This window comes from Lissotriton helveticus, chromosome 6, assembly GCF_964261635.1.
Source record: "Lissotriton helveticus chromosome 6, aLisHel1.1, whole genome shotgun sequence".
Taxonomy (NCBI): Eukaryota; Metazoa; Chordata; class Amphibia; order Caudata; family Salamandridae; genus Lissotriton; species Lissotriton helveticus.
Genome location: NC_136067.1, coordinates 651,200,325 through 651,214,654, shown reverse-complemented (window position 1 = coordinate 651,214,654; position 14,330 = coordinate 651,200,325). Strand labels below are relative to the sequence as shown.

The window sequence follows — 14,330 nt, the reverse complement described above, 5'->3', positions numbered from 1 at the left end:
AACTCGTACATCTGATAGAGACTAATAGCTGCAGATTCCTTAATGTAGAATGGATACCCTAGCCATACCCACGGGGAAGGAGGGTTAGCGAGAGGACCCCACCAGACTGGACAGAACAGAGGGTCTCAAAGGGGACTAGTCCAACGGACAGAGCGAGGAGCCCCGTCCCCCAGGCAAGGGGAATCCCTACAAGCAGAACACCGCTGACCCCAAGGGGGGTGTGGGAAGAAGAAAAGAAGAAGAAAGAAGAGAAAGCCCGTTCACACTCAACAGAGGAAACACGCCCCTACAAGGCAACAGAACCTCCATCCAAGACCAAGGCAAGGAAGAGGAAGATCAACCTAGAGGCTCTAAGGAGACGAGGAAATAGAGAAGGCAAGCCCCCTCCCCCCACCGGGAACACACCCCGCGAAGAGGGCAGCTGAGCCCACCACAGCCGTAAGACAAAACGGCGCCAACAGCAATAAAGCAGTAGGAAGCAGGAAGAGTAGCCCGGGCACTCAGGAAGGCCGGGCAGGCAGCACCTGAAAGATGGAACACAAAAACCATCTCAGCCCTCAGGACAGAGAACATGAGGGCGAAGAAGGTCTCAGACCCACCTCAGAGAGGGTTCAGCACACATGATCCAAAAAGAAGCAGAATTGGAGCCACGATGCGGAGGGGGAAAGAGGGGGAAAGAGGGGGAAAGAGGGGGAAAGAGGGGGAAAGAGGGGGAAAGAGGGGGAAAGAGGGGGAAAGAGGGGGAAAGAGGGGGAAAAAGAGGGAAAGAGAGGGAAAGAGAGAAAGAGAGAGAAAGAGAGAAGGAGGAGGTGGAGGAAGAGGAGGAGGAGGAGCAAAAGAGTGTCATCGAAGGGAAGATCCACTAGCCATTCCCGAACATTTTCCAGGAACACAATGTCCCAAAGCTAAGCATGGCGGCGAAGGGCAACCGAACAAGCCATGGCACGACCAAGCACCTCTGAGATGTCTAGAGCGGAGCGAAGAATAAACGCTGCCAGCTCCCTGCCATCCAACGCATGGTGCCGCAAATTAACCCCAGCAACCTCCTGAGAAGAGGCGGATATAAGGGACTACGCCGAGTTCCACAAACAAGAGGTGGCCCTAGCCAACACACAAAGTGTTAATAGCCCGCACTGGTCGAAGCAAACATATCGCGATCCCAAGAGTCCAGTCAGCGGGTCTCCCTTGATGGTGGAGACAACAGCGGCGGCAGGGAGGTAAAAGGCAGTCCGCAAAAGGGGGCTTGAGGTAGAGGGGTGGAGGGAAAGGCACACCGGGTCACATGGTGCTGGAAGGTGCAGAAGGTGTTGGGGCATCGGAACCCCAGTGGAGGGGCGCCCCGAAGCCCCCGTCAGAGAAAAATGAAGCGAACCCTCAAAGGGAAGCAGCAGCTTCCTCCCACCAGAGCCCTGGTGGAGAACTTCCAGAAGATGATCGCCGGGGGAATAGGCAACCGGATCACCCATGCGCAAAATTCCCACAGCCATGGAAACAGAGCGAGCGAAGGCCGCACCCGCCTTCGTAGGGCCCCGCGGTGGGGAAAGCAGCTCCTCCATAGGAGTCGGCTGCAAGCTAAGGCGGCCGTCCCCTAAGCCAAGCGGAGCGGGGAAGGACCAAGTCCAGAAATGAGAGAGGGACCGTCGAGTGGGGGACCTGTGCCTCCTCCGGCGAAAACCGCGGCGAGGAGCCGTCCATTCATGACGTTGGGGAAAAAGCCACGACCCGGCGGCACGTCTCCGGCGAGGATGACACCAGCAGGCGCCCAACCTCCGGGGAAGAGAGGACGTCTGAAGAAGAGTCCACGCACCGACGCCTGTCCGGAGCTGTAGAGTCCGCAACCTGAGGCAGGACGTCATCGTTGTCTGACGCCAAAGGAGACGCCGGACAGGCCTCCTCCACACCACACGGCGCAGGAGACCGGGACTGGGCCAGAGCCGAGCTGGCTAAGGGACGGTGCCAGAACGCCGCAGACTACCTCCAACGAGGCAGCCGCCTGCGCGGATGGACGAGAGGGACCCGGGGAGCGACAAGGAGTCCGCCGCCAGCCTCGACCCATGAGGGGGCGAGAGGGGCCAGTCGACCCTTGTGACGCCGCCACGGTCGACTCGACCTCCGACGTGGCAAAGGGAGGGACGAGATGGGTCCGGGGAGGGATGAGAGGGATCCCCCGCCAGCCTTGATCCATGATGGGACAAGTGGGGTCTACCGACCCCTGTGGCGCCGCCAGGGCCAGCAGCTGCTGGCGCCGTAGCGGCGTCAACTCGGCCTCAGACAAGATCGCCGCCTGTTCATAGGACCGAGAGGGGCTCGGGGAAGCGACCCGAGGCCCGGCGATCTCCCGCGGCACCACAGGGATTCCCGCAGGAGTCTGTGGCGAAGCAGAGGCGTCGTGGTCCGAAGGGACGCACCCCAACGGCACCACATCCTCCAAGCCTGGATCTGAACAGACTTCCCAGGAAGGGAAGGAGGAGGAGGAGAAACCAGCGAGGCCTGCAAAGTCGCCGCCTATGTCTCCATCTGTGCTCTCGATGCCCCCCCCCCTCACCGGGAAACAGATATGGGGATGATACGTGGGCCGCATCACCCGCGGCGAGCCCACGCCCCCAATAGGCCGGAAACCAGCCCTCGGGGACAAACTGCGACACTTACCGAATGGGGAGCGACACTCTTGCGGCATAGGAGAGGGATGAGGATGATGAAGGCTGCTTCGAAAACCTTCCGCAAAAGCTGATCGAGGTGACTAAGCCGATCTGGACAGACTAGCTGACAGAAGTTTCATCCGGCAGTCCCGCCGCGACTTTGGCTTCAACTGTTGGCATGCCTTGCAATCAGTGGAGCCGTGATCTTCCCCCGAGCACCACATGCAAATGAGGTGAGGTTCCGTCGCCGACATCAGGCGTCCACAAGACGAAGGGAAAGGCCTAAACAGGCCCGGAGCATGAACCGGATCTGCGTTGCACGAGGAAAAATAAAGTGACGTAGGTACGCCGGGGTGGGACTTATGTGACCTCGCTGACTTCACGTATGCGGAAAACGCCTGGGCGGAGTCGCGTGATGCCATCCCCCTGGCACGCAGGGATGTTATGTTATGTTAATTTTGCTTGTATAGCGCATGGCTACCCCAGCAACGGGGCGTCCCAGCGCTTATGGACATAACAAGAAATACAAGAACGCGACCAGTGAGAGAAAGCTAGATAGAGGAGAACAGCCAGGTTTTAATCTGTTTTCTGAAGAGCATGTGATTCGTGGTAGCCCGAGCTTTTAGGGGGATCGAATTCCATAGCTTCGGGGCTAGGTATCTGAAAGAGCGGCCACCAGCTCTACTTCTCCGGATTTTGATTGTGCCAGCGAGAGATAGATCTGCTGAGCGGAGAGTGCGTGTGGGGGCATAAAGAGTACAGAGTCCCTGCAGAATTCGTGGACCGAAGTATACAAGATTCTATGAGTAATGCATAAAGTTTTAAATTGGATGCGTTGTTTTATAGGCAACCAATGCAAGCGTCTAAGAATCGGGGAGATATGGCAGGTTTTAGGCAAGGCGAACAGAGTACGGGCAGCCGCATTCTGAGCTCTCTGTAGTCTGTTAATCACCGTCGGGTTAGAGCCCAGCATAAGAACATTGCAGTAGTCTAGATGGGATAAGACTACCGCCTGGACTATGACCTGACGATTGGGGGGCTCAAAGAAGCCAAGAATGGGTTTAAGAGCACGCAAGCGGCCATAGCAAGTGCCCGCCACTTTTTTGGCATGTGACTCTAAAGAGAGCGAGCTGTCCAACATCACACCCAGATTTTTTACTACCTCCTTAGGAATAGGTGGAGGACCTAATATGGAGGGCCACCAATGATGGCTCCAGCTCTGAGTTTCCTTGCCTATGACAAGTACCTCTGTTTTGGAGGAGTTTAACTGGAGACAGTTCTGGGACAGCCAGTTAGAGATGGCCAAGATGTCTTCCTGGAATTTGATTTGGTCTAGCTCAATGTCCTTGGAGATAGTGAAGACAAGCTGAGTATCGTCAGCATACGATACCAGCCTAATTCCTCGATCTCGAGCCAACACAGCCAAGGGGCGGACATACACATTAAACAATGTGGGGCTAAGCGCAGAGCCCTGCGGGACCCCACACTCCACAGGGTGCCTACTGGACGAGAACGGGGAGGGCATGCACCTGAAAGGAACGGTCTGATAGAAAAGACGCGAACCAGGTTGCTGTGGCAAAAAAAAATGTGGATCTAGTCTCACGCCTGGGGTTAATTCTACATTAAGGAATCCGCAGCAAGTAGTCTCTATCAGATGTTAGTGTTTGTAGCTTGGATCATATGTAACTCATTTCACACTTTGTGTCTGTGTAACTTACAACACTTACACATCATCTTAACAGCACTATTTATCCCTACTTTGAAGACGTCGCAGGCCGGTCTCTTGCTCTGATATTTACAATCTAACAAGCGGTCAAGAAGGCCCTTTATTGCAATGCAATAGGTCTCACATTTGCGAGGGTTTAAGCCATTAGTATTGTAAATGACAATGCCTTTTATTTATGTTTTAAAACCCAAAACAGAAATAAAAGGCATTGTCATTTACAATGCCAATGCTCAAACGTGTGTGAATGTGAGACCTATTGTATCGTAAACGCTTGTTCTACAGCCCACTGCCATTTACTGAGAAAGTATGCTTCCACATTAATCTTCCACTGTTGAGATGCTGTCTGCAGATAGCAGTAATCAACTGATCAGTTCAAATGATGAGCCAGTCAAGAGAATGATGCAAAATTCCTCCTTGCATGCTCAAGTAAAAAAAAGGAAAAGAAAATGATGATCTTCAGTTAGGAATTGCATCATCAACTGTTGACAATCAAGAGTCTAGGAATTAAACAAGGATCGAGGCACGAGGCAGAGAGAGGATGATCAACTCAATAAAACTATATTGCAGGACGGGAATACCGACCAAGTGCATTTGACACACAAAAACAAAATTGACCAGACATAGGAAAAAGCATTCAAGCCAGACATGAGCTCAATAATACGATTGGCAGCATATCAACACAAGTATGAAAAACAACTCCGACCTGTGTCAAAAACTTTTTACTTTACAAAGACAATTTAACATAGTGTTATGTGACAAAAATTATCTAAAAATGAAATATGTCAAAAATAGATTTAGGGCAGAGCCCTGTGTTTCGCGATTCTACATGCAAAAAAGAAAAAATACTCACATGTTAGACAGTTTACTTTCATTGCTTCTCTTTTACAAACAAGAACAGGATTTAGTCAACAAAGGTTTCAAAGTGCTCTGGTAAAATACTTATACACGATTTTAAGAAAATGTAAAATAGTGAGTTTTGGCTATCCCCATTAAAATGTTCTGAGGTCCCACACATAAGTGGAGGCAGGCAATTCTTGTTAACATTAATAAAGATTCACTCATTATTAATATTAGTTATTTTGAAAATGTTAAAGTCCTAGATTATTAAAAAATAAATGAATACAAAAAAAAAATCAAGCAATATTTGTGCTAGCTATTTGGGAGAAGACCATATTAAAAATATTTTTTTACAATGGAATATTAACCTTTATTTGAAAACTAGCTAACTTCATTTAAATGCTGAACCTTTGTGTCTTACTAAAATTAGGTTGAACATTTTATAAAAACCAGTCCATCTACACAAATATACATTTCTAAACTGGTGGACGTAAATGAAAATAGCCCATTAAAAAATTTCATTTTGCACCATAGTAAGCTGTATATGGGGCGTAAGCACACTTGCATTATCACTGGAATTCCTAAAAGAATAAAATGTCAATGACAAATTAAGTTCCGAAATTCAAAACAAGATCACCTCTTTCTTTCACTGTGGTGCTTGAATCCGTTTTGTTTAAAAGCGTTAACGTTGATTCAGTTGGCACCTCAAAGTTGTCTTGATTTGTCACACCATGCATGGTGTCTTTACCAAACTGTAAAAGAGACATTTCTGCTGTTAATGGTAACTATAGTCCCCTTGCAAACAAAATAAAATGATTTTTCCTGAATCAGTAATTATCAGACAATTAGCATATGACCCTTTAGAAGTAGACAAGACACCTGTTTTTACATTTAAATGTGATAATTAGTTTTTATACAGCAAATATTACATGTTTCCACTTTCTAAATAAACCATCACTACACAGTGTCGTTCAAAAGAAAGGCTAACTACAAAGTGGTGGTCCCTATTTAACCAAAAAGGTAAAGTTACTTACCTGTACTCAATATCCAAGGACACTTGAACCTGCCCAAGGACATACTGTTTGATTTGGCAGGCAGGACACCCTGCTTGAGAAATGCTTGCATTTATTTGACAGACAGCTAAATTTACCAAGCAAGATGTCAGTGTGCCATTTGAGATGACAATTCACATTTTAGGCTACATGGTGCAAACAATTACTGTAGCTCCGGATACTGAGTAACAACCAAAACAACGCTTCATGCTAAAGGTTAAGCTTTTTGAAAAGTATGACTTCCACAACATAGGCCTAAATACTGACTCCTGCACCAACCTTATAAGAAAAACATTAAAACCTCAAAAAGGAGCAAGATTCTTAACAGGTGATACATTACAAAGACCATCTAAAGATACTTTACTGACTGTGATGACAAAACGTAATACTGAGAAGAGTTCCAGCATATAAATCTACAAAAAAATAAGATTCAAGCCTGGTGTTTCAAAGTTTTGGGGTGAAAATAAGAAGTGTTCCTCTTGACAGTACAATGAATTTATAAATGCAACAGACGTAGAATATTTTCAAGTAAGGCACTTTGTATTCTGCTCCTAAAGAAAACATCTACAATCTGAAGTAGGTCCAGCTCTCCATATTGCCGCAATTCAGGTGCCATGCTGCTAGGCTCAATAATGCACGACTATGATGGAATATCTTTAAAATGCAAATTTGTCAGTAGACTGCACACCATCCTTGAATTTGGCAGACAATCCTGGTCAGATGGAAGGCAAGCATGAGTGTTCATCACTGCTTTTACAATTTCAAAATATCTTGGGTATTGCAGAAAAGGAAAGGTGCACAATAATCTACCCAACTACTCCATGGGACATTCCCAACAAGCCTATGGTCTGTGAGCAATTACCTTTGCTGTTTTGAATAAATCAATTTCTTAAAAATCCCATGCTTCTATTATAGCATTCAAACCACCTGTGCTCACAACTTGCGTCTATTAGTCCATGAGCACTCCTGGCACAGATTGGGAGCTCGGAGCAGACACCCGTGTAGATTCACAGGAATGCTGATTAACTACATAGTTTTGCTCGTGATGTTGGAAAATGAGGTGACATACTGATTTGGTTTAGATTGTTTCAGTCAAACATCTCCTTTTCACATCGGGAGTAGACAAAGGTAAACAACATCTCTAATTCTACAGACACTTATTTCACTCTTTTTTGCTTATGAAAAGTGTTGGACAGGCCCCACGAAGGGCTCGCTCCCTCCCCGCATGACGGGGCCCAGACACCGGCTCTCCGGGGGCTACCCGCAGAAGCAACCCGCAACCCGTCCCCTCCGGGACGCCTGCTCCCGGATATCTCTGTGTCACGGGCCCGGGCCCCCGGCAGCCCCATTGCCCGGCCCAGCCGCCATCTTGGACACTACACCACGCGGCCGCGTGGCCTCAGCTCGACCCCAACCCTGGGCCCGGCCAGGCCCCGCCATCCCGGCACCACCATCCATCCAGGAGGTGAACGGACCACTTGGCAGGCTAATGGGAGAAAGAAGTGTCGATGGCTCTCCCCCGCCAGGTGCCGATCGCCCCCAGCCTCCCTGGGTGCTGGCTCCACCCCCCTGCTGGGTGTCTGGACTCCCTCATCCCGGACCTCCCGACCTCCCAGTGCGAGGGTCCAGACATTAAAGGGCGCCAGACCTATAACCGAGGAGCCCCAGAGCAGGAAGGCAGTTGTATCCTGGAGTCGAGAGACACCGAGAAGAACTCATCCTTGACGGACTGCTGGCGCTGCCGCAGCCCTGCCTTGTGAACTATCGTCCTGCCTGCTGGCGCTGCCGCGGCCTTCTGCAACCTTCATCCTCGTGGGACCTGCTGGCGCTGCCGCGGCCCGTTATAACTTCCATCCTCGTGGGACCTGCTGGCGCTGCCGCGGCCCGGTGTAACCGTCATCCTCGTTGGGACCTGCTGGCGCTGCCGCGGCCCGTTGCCACCTACGACCTCTTCGGGACCTGCTGGCGCTGCCGCGGTCCGATCCGTCCGACCACCGAGCTCGAGGATTGTGAGCTACCGCCGTTTCACCTCAGTACCCGTAGGTACCAAGACTGTCCTGCTACCCCCTTCCCCTGCTAGAGACTAGAATTGAGAGGATCATCGTGTCCTGATCTCCTTGTATCGTACTACCTTACTTCAAGAACTGCCTATAAAAGGTGTTAATCTGATCCTCGTGTGGTGTCCATCTGTGGGGGGGGGAAGTTACTTGTCTGTACGATCGCTGGAGACGGCCCTCACCAGAGGCCTCTCCCCTTGTGCTCGGCCGACCCTCCAGGTCCCCGTCTAACATTGGTGGCCAGCGGCGCGATCCGAACCAACGCGTAACCGTACAGAGAGTAACTCACCCTACGACTAATCCACAATGACGACCAGAGAGAGCGGATCTGCAGAGAAATTCCAGATGGAAAAACTGGAAGAGTACAACCACCGAGAGCTAAAACAATTTTGCATAGAACTAGGCATTGCCACCACCGGTCTGAGCACGAAAGAGGACTTCAAACACGCCCTAGAATCCTGGGCAGAGACAAATATCGCCGGACCCCGGGACCCCGAAGCCCCGGAGACAAACACCACTCTGACGGAAGAAAGGAGAACGGATCTCTCCCGGGAAGAGATCCGAGAACGAGAGAAAAATAGACTACACGAGTTAGAGTTGGCACGGCTCAAATTAGACGGAGAATTGAAACTGGCAGAACAAAAGATGAACTTAGAACACTTACGGCTCCAAGAAGAGCGAGAGGAAAAGCAGAGACAGAGAGAACTCGAAGAAAAAAGACTGGCATACGAACACGAGTGCAAGCTAGCGGAGATAGAAATGCGCAAACAGAACAAAGACCTAGGGGTGCCCGAGCAACCGCGCTCCCCAGGTACTACCGAACAGAAGGTCCACATCCCCAAGGATGTGGTCCGTGAATACTATCGGAACGACGACATACAGCAGTGGTTCAAGGCCTACGAGATCGCCATGACTGCCCACCGGATCGCTCGAAGTGACTGGGGAGCCGGTCTATGGGGGAGATTCGTCAATGAAGGCCGGGATGCCCTGCTGCAGCTTCCGGACCATCAAATGACGTCCTATGACCACATGAAGGCCGCCCTCCTCAGTCGATATGGGCTGACGCCCGAGATGTACCGCCAGAGGTTCCGCAACTGCACCCGGATCCCGGGTACAACCTGGATAGAATATGTGAACTATTTCAGCCGAGCCTTCGAGGGATGGATCAAGGGTAGCAACGTAACAACCTACGAACAGCTCTTCAACCTCATTGTGTGGGAGCACCTCTCCAACAACTGCTTCGTCGAGCTCAGGCAGCACCTCCTCGACAGTAAATTGACTGACCCACGGCAGCTCGCCGCCGAGGCTGACCGATGGGAGAGCACCCGAGTGACCCGGAGTGGGCCAAACGAGCAGAACAGAACCAACCAAGGTCATCATCGTCCCCGAGGAGGAGGAGGAGGACAGGGCCGGGGCAGAGAGCCGTCCCGGCCGCTCCCGCCAACAACACCCCGACCTCGGCCGGCCGGGGCAACCCCCCGATGCGCCCGGGGTTCCGAGCCAACGTTACGTATCATCGATGCCAGCGAGTCGGCCACTATGCCAGTGACCCGACCTGCCCAAAGAACCAGACCGCCGGACCCCGCCAGGTGGCTGCCGCCGCCCTAGGAGAAGAGCAAGTCTCCGAAGAGCCTGAAGAGTATGAGCAGGAGCAGCCCGAGTGGGAACCTGCCGCCATGACCCTGGCCTGCCTAGGGGGAAGAGACCTGATCCCGCGGGCTCCCCTACCAGCCAACACCAGGAAATACAGCCAGTGGGTGAACATAAATGGGCGTAAGGCCGAAGCCCTGCGTGACACAGGGGCCAGTGTGACGGGCGTCCGTTGTCACCTGGTGACCCCAGAACAAATTCTGCCAAACGTTCTTTGCCCCGTCCGATCGGCCGACAATTCGGAGAGCCTGTGTCGGATGGCCTGCGTCCCCTTCGAATGGGAAGGAGTCTCCGGTATGTTAAAAGTGACTGTCCGCGACGATGCCCCCGTGGACTGCCTCCTGGGGAACGATCTCGAGAGTTCCCCGTGGGCAGCCGTTGAAAGAAGAGAGCACCTGGGGATGTTAGGCCTCCCGGGCTGGGCGTGCGTAACAACCCGGTCCATGGCCGCCGACACCATCCCTAGATCTGAAGAACCCGAATGGCCAGCACCCCCTCCCCCGATCGCTCCAGAGGGAGACTCCATCCCTACCGACACCCCGGAACAAACCCACGAAGAGCCCGCTCAGCCCCAAGACCTTCCGGACCTGGCTCAGTGGCGTCAGGAAGGGGGGCCCACCCAAGAACAATTCCGGCAAGAGCAAAAGACATGTCCCTCCCTCGAGGGACTGCGACAGCAAGCGCTCGCCCAGGGCGCAGGAGACACCGCAGGGGCCCACTGGATCTATTGGGACAATGACCTACTGTACAGCGAACAAAGAATAGCGGAGCTGGGGGCCAGTCGAGTGCTGGTGGTGCCCCTCCGTTTCAGAGACTTCCTTCTGAACTTGGCCCATGATGTCCCCCTGGCTGGACACTTGGGGCAAGACAAAATATACAACCGCCTGGTGACTCACTTTTACTGGCCGAAAATGAGAAATGACGTCTCCACCCACTGCCGGTCCTGCCCGACCTGCCAGGCCAGCGGGAAGAGCGGCCGCAAACTCAAGGCACCTCTGCAACCATTCCCCGTTGTGACCACCCCGTTCGAAAGGGTGGGAATAGACATTGTGGGGCCCCTGGACCCCCGAACAGCGCAAGGGCATCGATTCATCCTGGTCCTGGTGGACCACGCCACCCGCTATCCTGAGGCGGTTCCCCTTCGAACTGTAACAGCACCAGTGGTAGGTCGAGCCTTAATGGGGGTCTTCTCTCGAGTGGGCTTCCCCAGGGAAGTCGTCAGCGACAGGGGCACGAACTTTATTTCAAAATATATGAAATCCCTATGGCAACAGTGCGGAGTCACCTACCAATTCACAACCCCCTATCACCCGCAAGGAAACGGACTGGTCGAGCGATTCAACCGCACTCTCAAGGAGATGATCATGGGGCTGGAAGAACCCCTACGCCGCCAGTGGGACGTGCTACTACCATGCCTCCTCTTCGCCTACCGAGAAGTCCCCCAGAAGTCCCTCGGCTTCAGCCCTTTCGAACTCCTGTACGGACACCCTGTTCGCGGGCCTCTCAGCCTAGTTAAAGAAGAGTGGGAAATGGCCCCCCTGAAGACCCCTCCAGACGTCTACAAGTACCTCCTGACCCTCCGTAATCAGACCCGGCGATTCAGAGAGCTCGCCAAAGCCAATCTTGAAGCCAGTCAGGAGGACATGAAGAAGTGGTACGATCAACATGCCTCCTCCATCGAATTCGAGCCTGGCCAGCAGGTATGGGTGATGTCCCCCATCGAACCTTGTGCCTTACAGGACAAATGGACGGGGCCCTTCAAGGTGATCGAGCGTAAGAGCCCCGTCACCTACCTCATCGACATGGAATCCCCCCGGAACACCCTCCGGGTCCTCCACGCCAACAGACTCAAACCCCACTTCGTGCGCTCGGAGCTCAGCCTGCTGATGGCTACAGACAGTGGGGCGGAAGAGGACTCCGAGCCCCTCCCTGACCTACTGGGGGCCGGGGAAAAAGATGGTTCAGTGGACGGGGTCCAACTCTCCGAGGCTCTGACCCCGGAGCAGCGCCAAGACTGTCGGGCCCTCCTGCTGCAATTTGCAAACCTATTCTCCCTCACACCCGGGGTCACCCCCTGGTGTCTGCACGACGTGGACACTGGCGACAGTCCTCCTATCCGACACCGGCCGTACCGAGTACCAGATCGGGTACGCACCTGCATCCAAGAAGAAGTCTCCAAGATGCTCGCACTCGGAGTCATCGAACCCTCGGACAGCCCCTGGGCCAGCCCGGTTGTACTGGTCCCCAAAGCTGCGGCCCCGGGCACCACACCCGAGCTCCGGTTCTGCGTCGACTATCGGGGTCTGAACGCTGTCACCCGAACCGACGCTCCCCCCCTCCCCCGAGCCGACAAACTAGTTGACCGCATGGGGGCGGCCCGCTACCTAAGCATCTTCGACCTGACGGCGGGCTACTGGCAGATCGGCCTCACCCCCAGGGCACAAGAACGATCCGCTTTCTCCACCCCGGATGGACACTACCATTTCAGAGTGATGCCATTCGGCATGAAAAACGCTCCAGCCACGTTTCAACGACTTGTGAACCAGGTATTGGCGGGCCTCGAAGAGTTCAGCGCCGCATACCTGGACGACATCGCGGTGTATAGCCGCCACTGGTCAGACCACCTCCGCCCCCTCCGAGGGGTCCTGCAGGCCCTCCAACGGGCCGGCCTCACAATCAAGGCCAGCAAGTGCCAAATCGGCCAGGGGTCCGTGACCTACCTCGGACACCAAGTGGGGAGCGGTCTGGTGGCCCCCCTCCAGCTCAAGATCGCTGCCATCCAGTCCTGGTGCCCCCCCGTAACCCAAACCGAGGTCCGAGCCTTCTTGGGGCTCACCGGATACTATCGGCGGTTCGTAAAGGACTATGGCAGCATTGTGGGGCCCCTCACGGAACTCACATCCAAGACCAACCCAAAAACAGTCAACTGGACTCCCGACTGTCAAGCGGCCTTCGAGAGGCTGAAGGCCGCCATGTGCACCGCTCCTGTGCTCCAGGCCCCCGACTACAGCCGTGAGTTCATCGTCCAGACTGATGCCTCAGACCATGGCATCGGGGCCGTCCTCTCCCAACTGAACCCCGAGGGAGTCGACCAACCAGTGGCCTTCATCAGCAGACGCCTCCTGCCCCGAGAACAGCGCTGGAGCACCATTGAGCGAGAGGCCTTCGCAGTAGTATGGGCCCTCAAGAAGCTCCGGCCTTACCTCTTCGGAACCCACTTCCGGGTACAAACAGATCATCGGCCCCTGCAATGGCTAATGCAAATGCGGGGGGAGAACCCCAAACTATTGCGATGGTCCATCTCCCTCCAGGGGATGGACTTCACTGTGGAGCATCGCCCTGGCCAAGACCACGCCAACGCGGATGGCCTGTCCCGCTTTTTCCGCCTCGACGAGGAGAGTCCCCAAGAGGATGGGTGACTCTCCCCGCCTTCAGCTGGGGGGGGACGCATGTTGGACAGGCCCCACGAAGGGCTCGCTCCCTCCCCGCATGACAGGGCCCAGACACCGGCTCTCCGGGGGCTACCCGCAGAAGCAACCCGCAACCCGTCCCCTCCGGGACGCCTGCTCCCGGATATCTCTGTGTCACGGGCCCGGGCCCCCGGCAGCCCCATTGCCCGGCCCAGCAGCCATCTTGGACACTGCACCACGCGGCTGCGTGGCCTCAGCTCGACCCCAACCCTGGGCCCGGCCAGGCCCCGCCAACCCGGCACCACCATCCATCCAGGAGGTGAACGGACCACTTGGCAGGCTAATGGGAGAAAGAAGTGTCGATGGCTCTCCCCCGCCAGGTGCCGATCGCCCCCAGCCTCCCCGGGTGCTGGCTCCACCCCCCTGCTGGGTGTCTGGACTCCCTCATCCCGGACCTCCCGACCTCCCAGTGCGAGGGTCCGGACATCAAAGGGCGCCAGACCTATAACCGAGGAGCCCCAGAGCAGGAAGGCAGTTGTATCCTGAAGTCGAGAGACACCGAGAAGAACTCATCCTTGACGGACTGCTGGCGCTGCCGCAGCCCTGCCTTGTGAACTATCGTCCTGCCTGCTGGCGCTGCCGCGGCCTTCTGCAACCTTCATCCTCGTGGGACCTGCTGGCGCTGCCGCGGCCCGTTGTAACTTCCATCCTCGTGGGACCTGCTGGCGCTGCCGCGGCCCGGTGTAACCGTCATCCTCGTTGGGACCTGCTGGCGCTGCCGCGGCCCGTTGCCACCTACGACCTCTTCGGGACCTGCTGGCACTGCCGCGGTCCGACCCGTCCGACCACCGAGCTCGAGGATTGTGAGCTACCGCCGTTTCACCTCAGTACCCGCAGGTACCAAGACTGTCCCGCTACCCCCTTCCCCTGCTAGAGACTAGAATTGAGAGGATCATCGT

The 14,330-nt window shown here is 54.3% G+C and overlaps 1 protein-coding gene across 4 annotated transcripts in view; it reads right to left on the bottom strand.

The window, feature by feature from the left end:
- TTK (TTK protein kinase) overlaps positions 1-14,330 on the bottom strand; it is an 894,856-nt gene that overhangs the window by 599,466 nt on the left and 281,060 nt on the right. For all 4 annotated transcript variants that reach the window (XM_078648117.1, XM_078648119.1, XM_078648116.1 and 1 more), the window contains exon 10: positions 5,840-5,954. In XM_078648117.1, the coding sequence (XP_078504243.1) occupies positions 5,840-5,954 (115 nt within the window). The remainder of the gene's footprint in view (positions 1-5,839; positions 5,955-14,330) is intronic.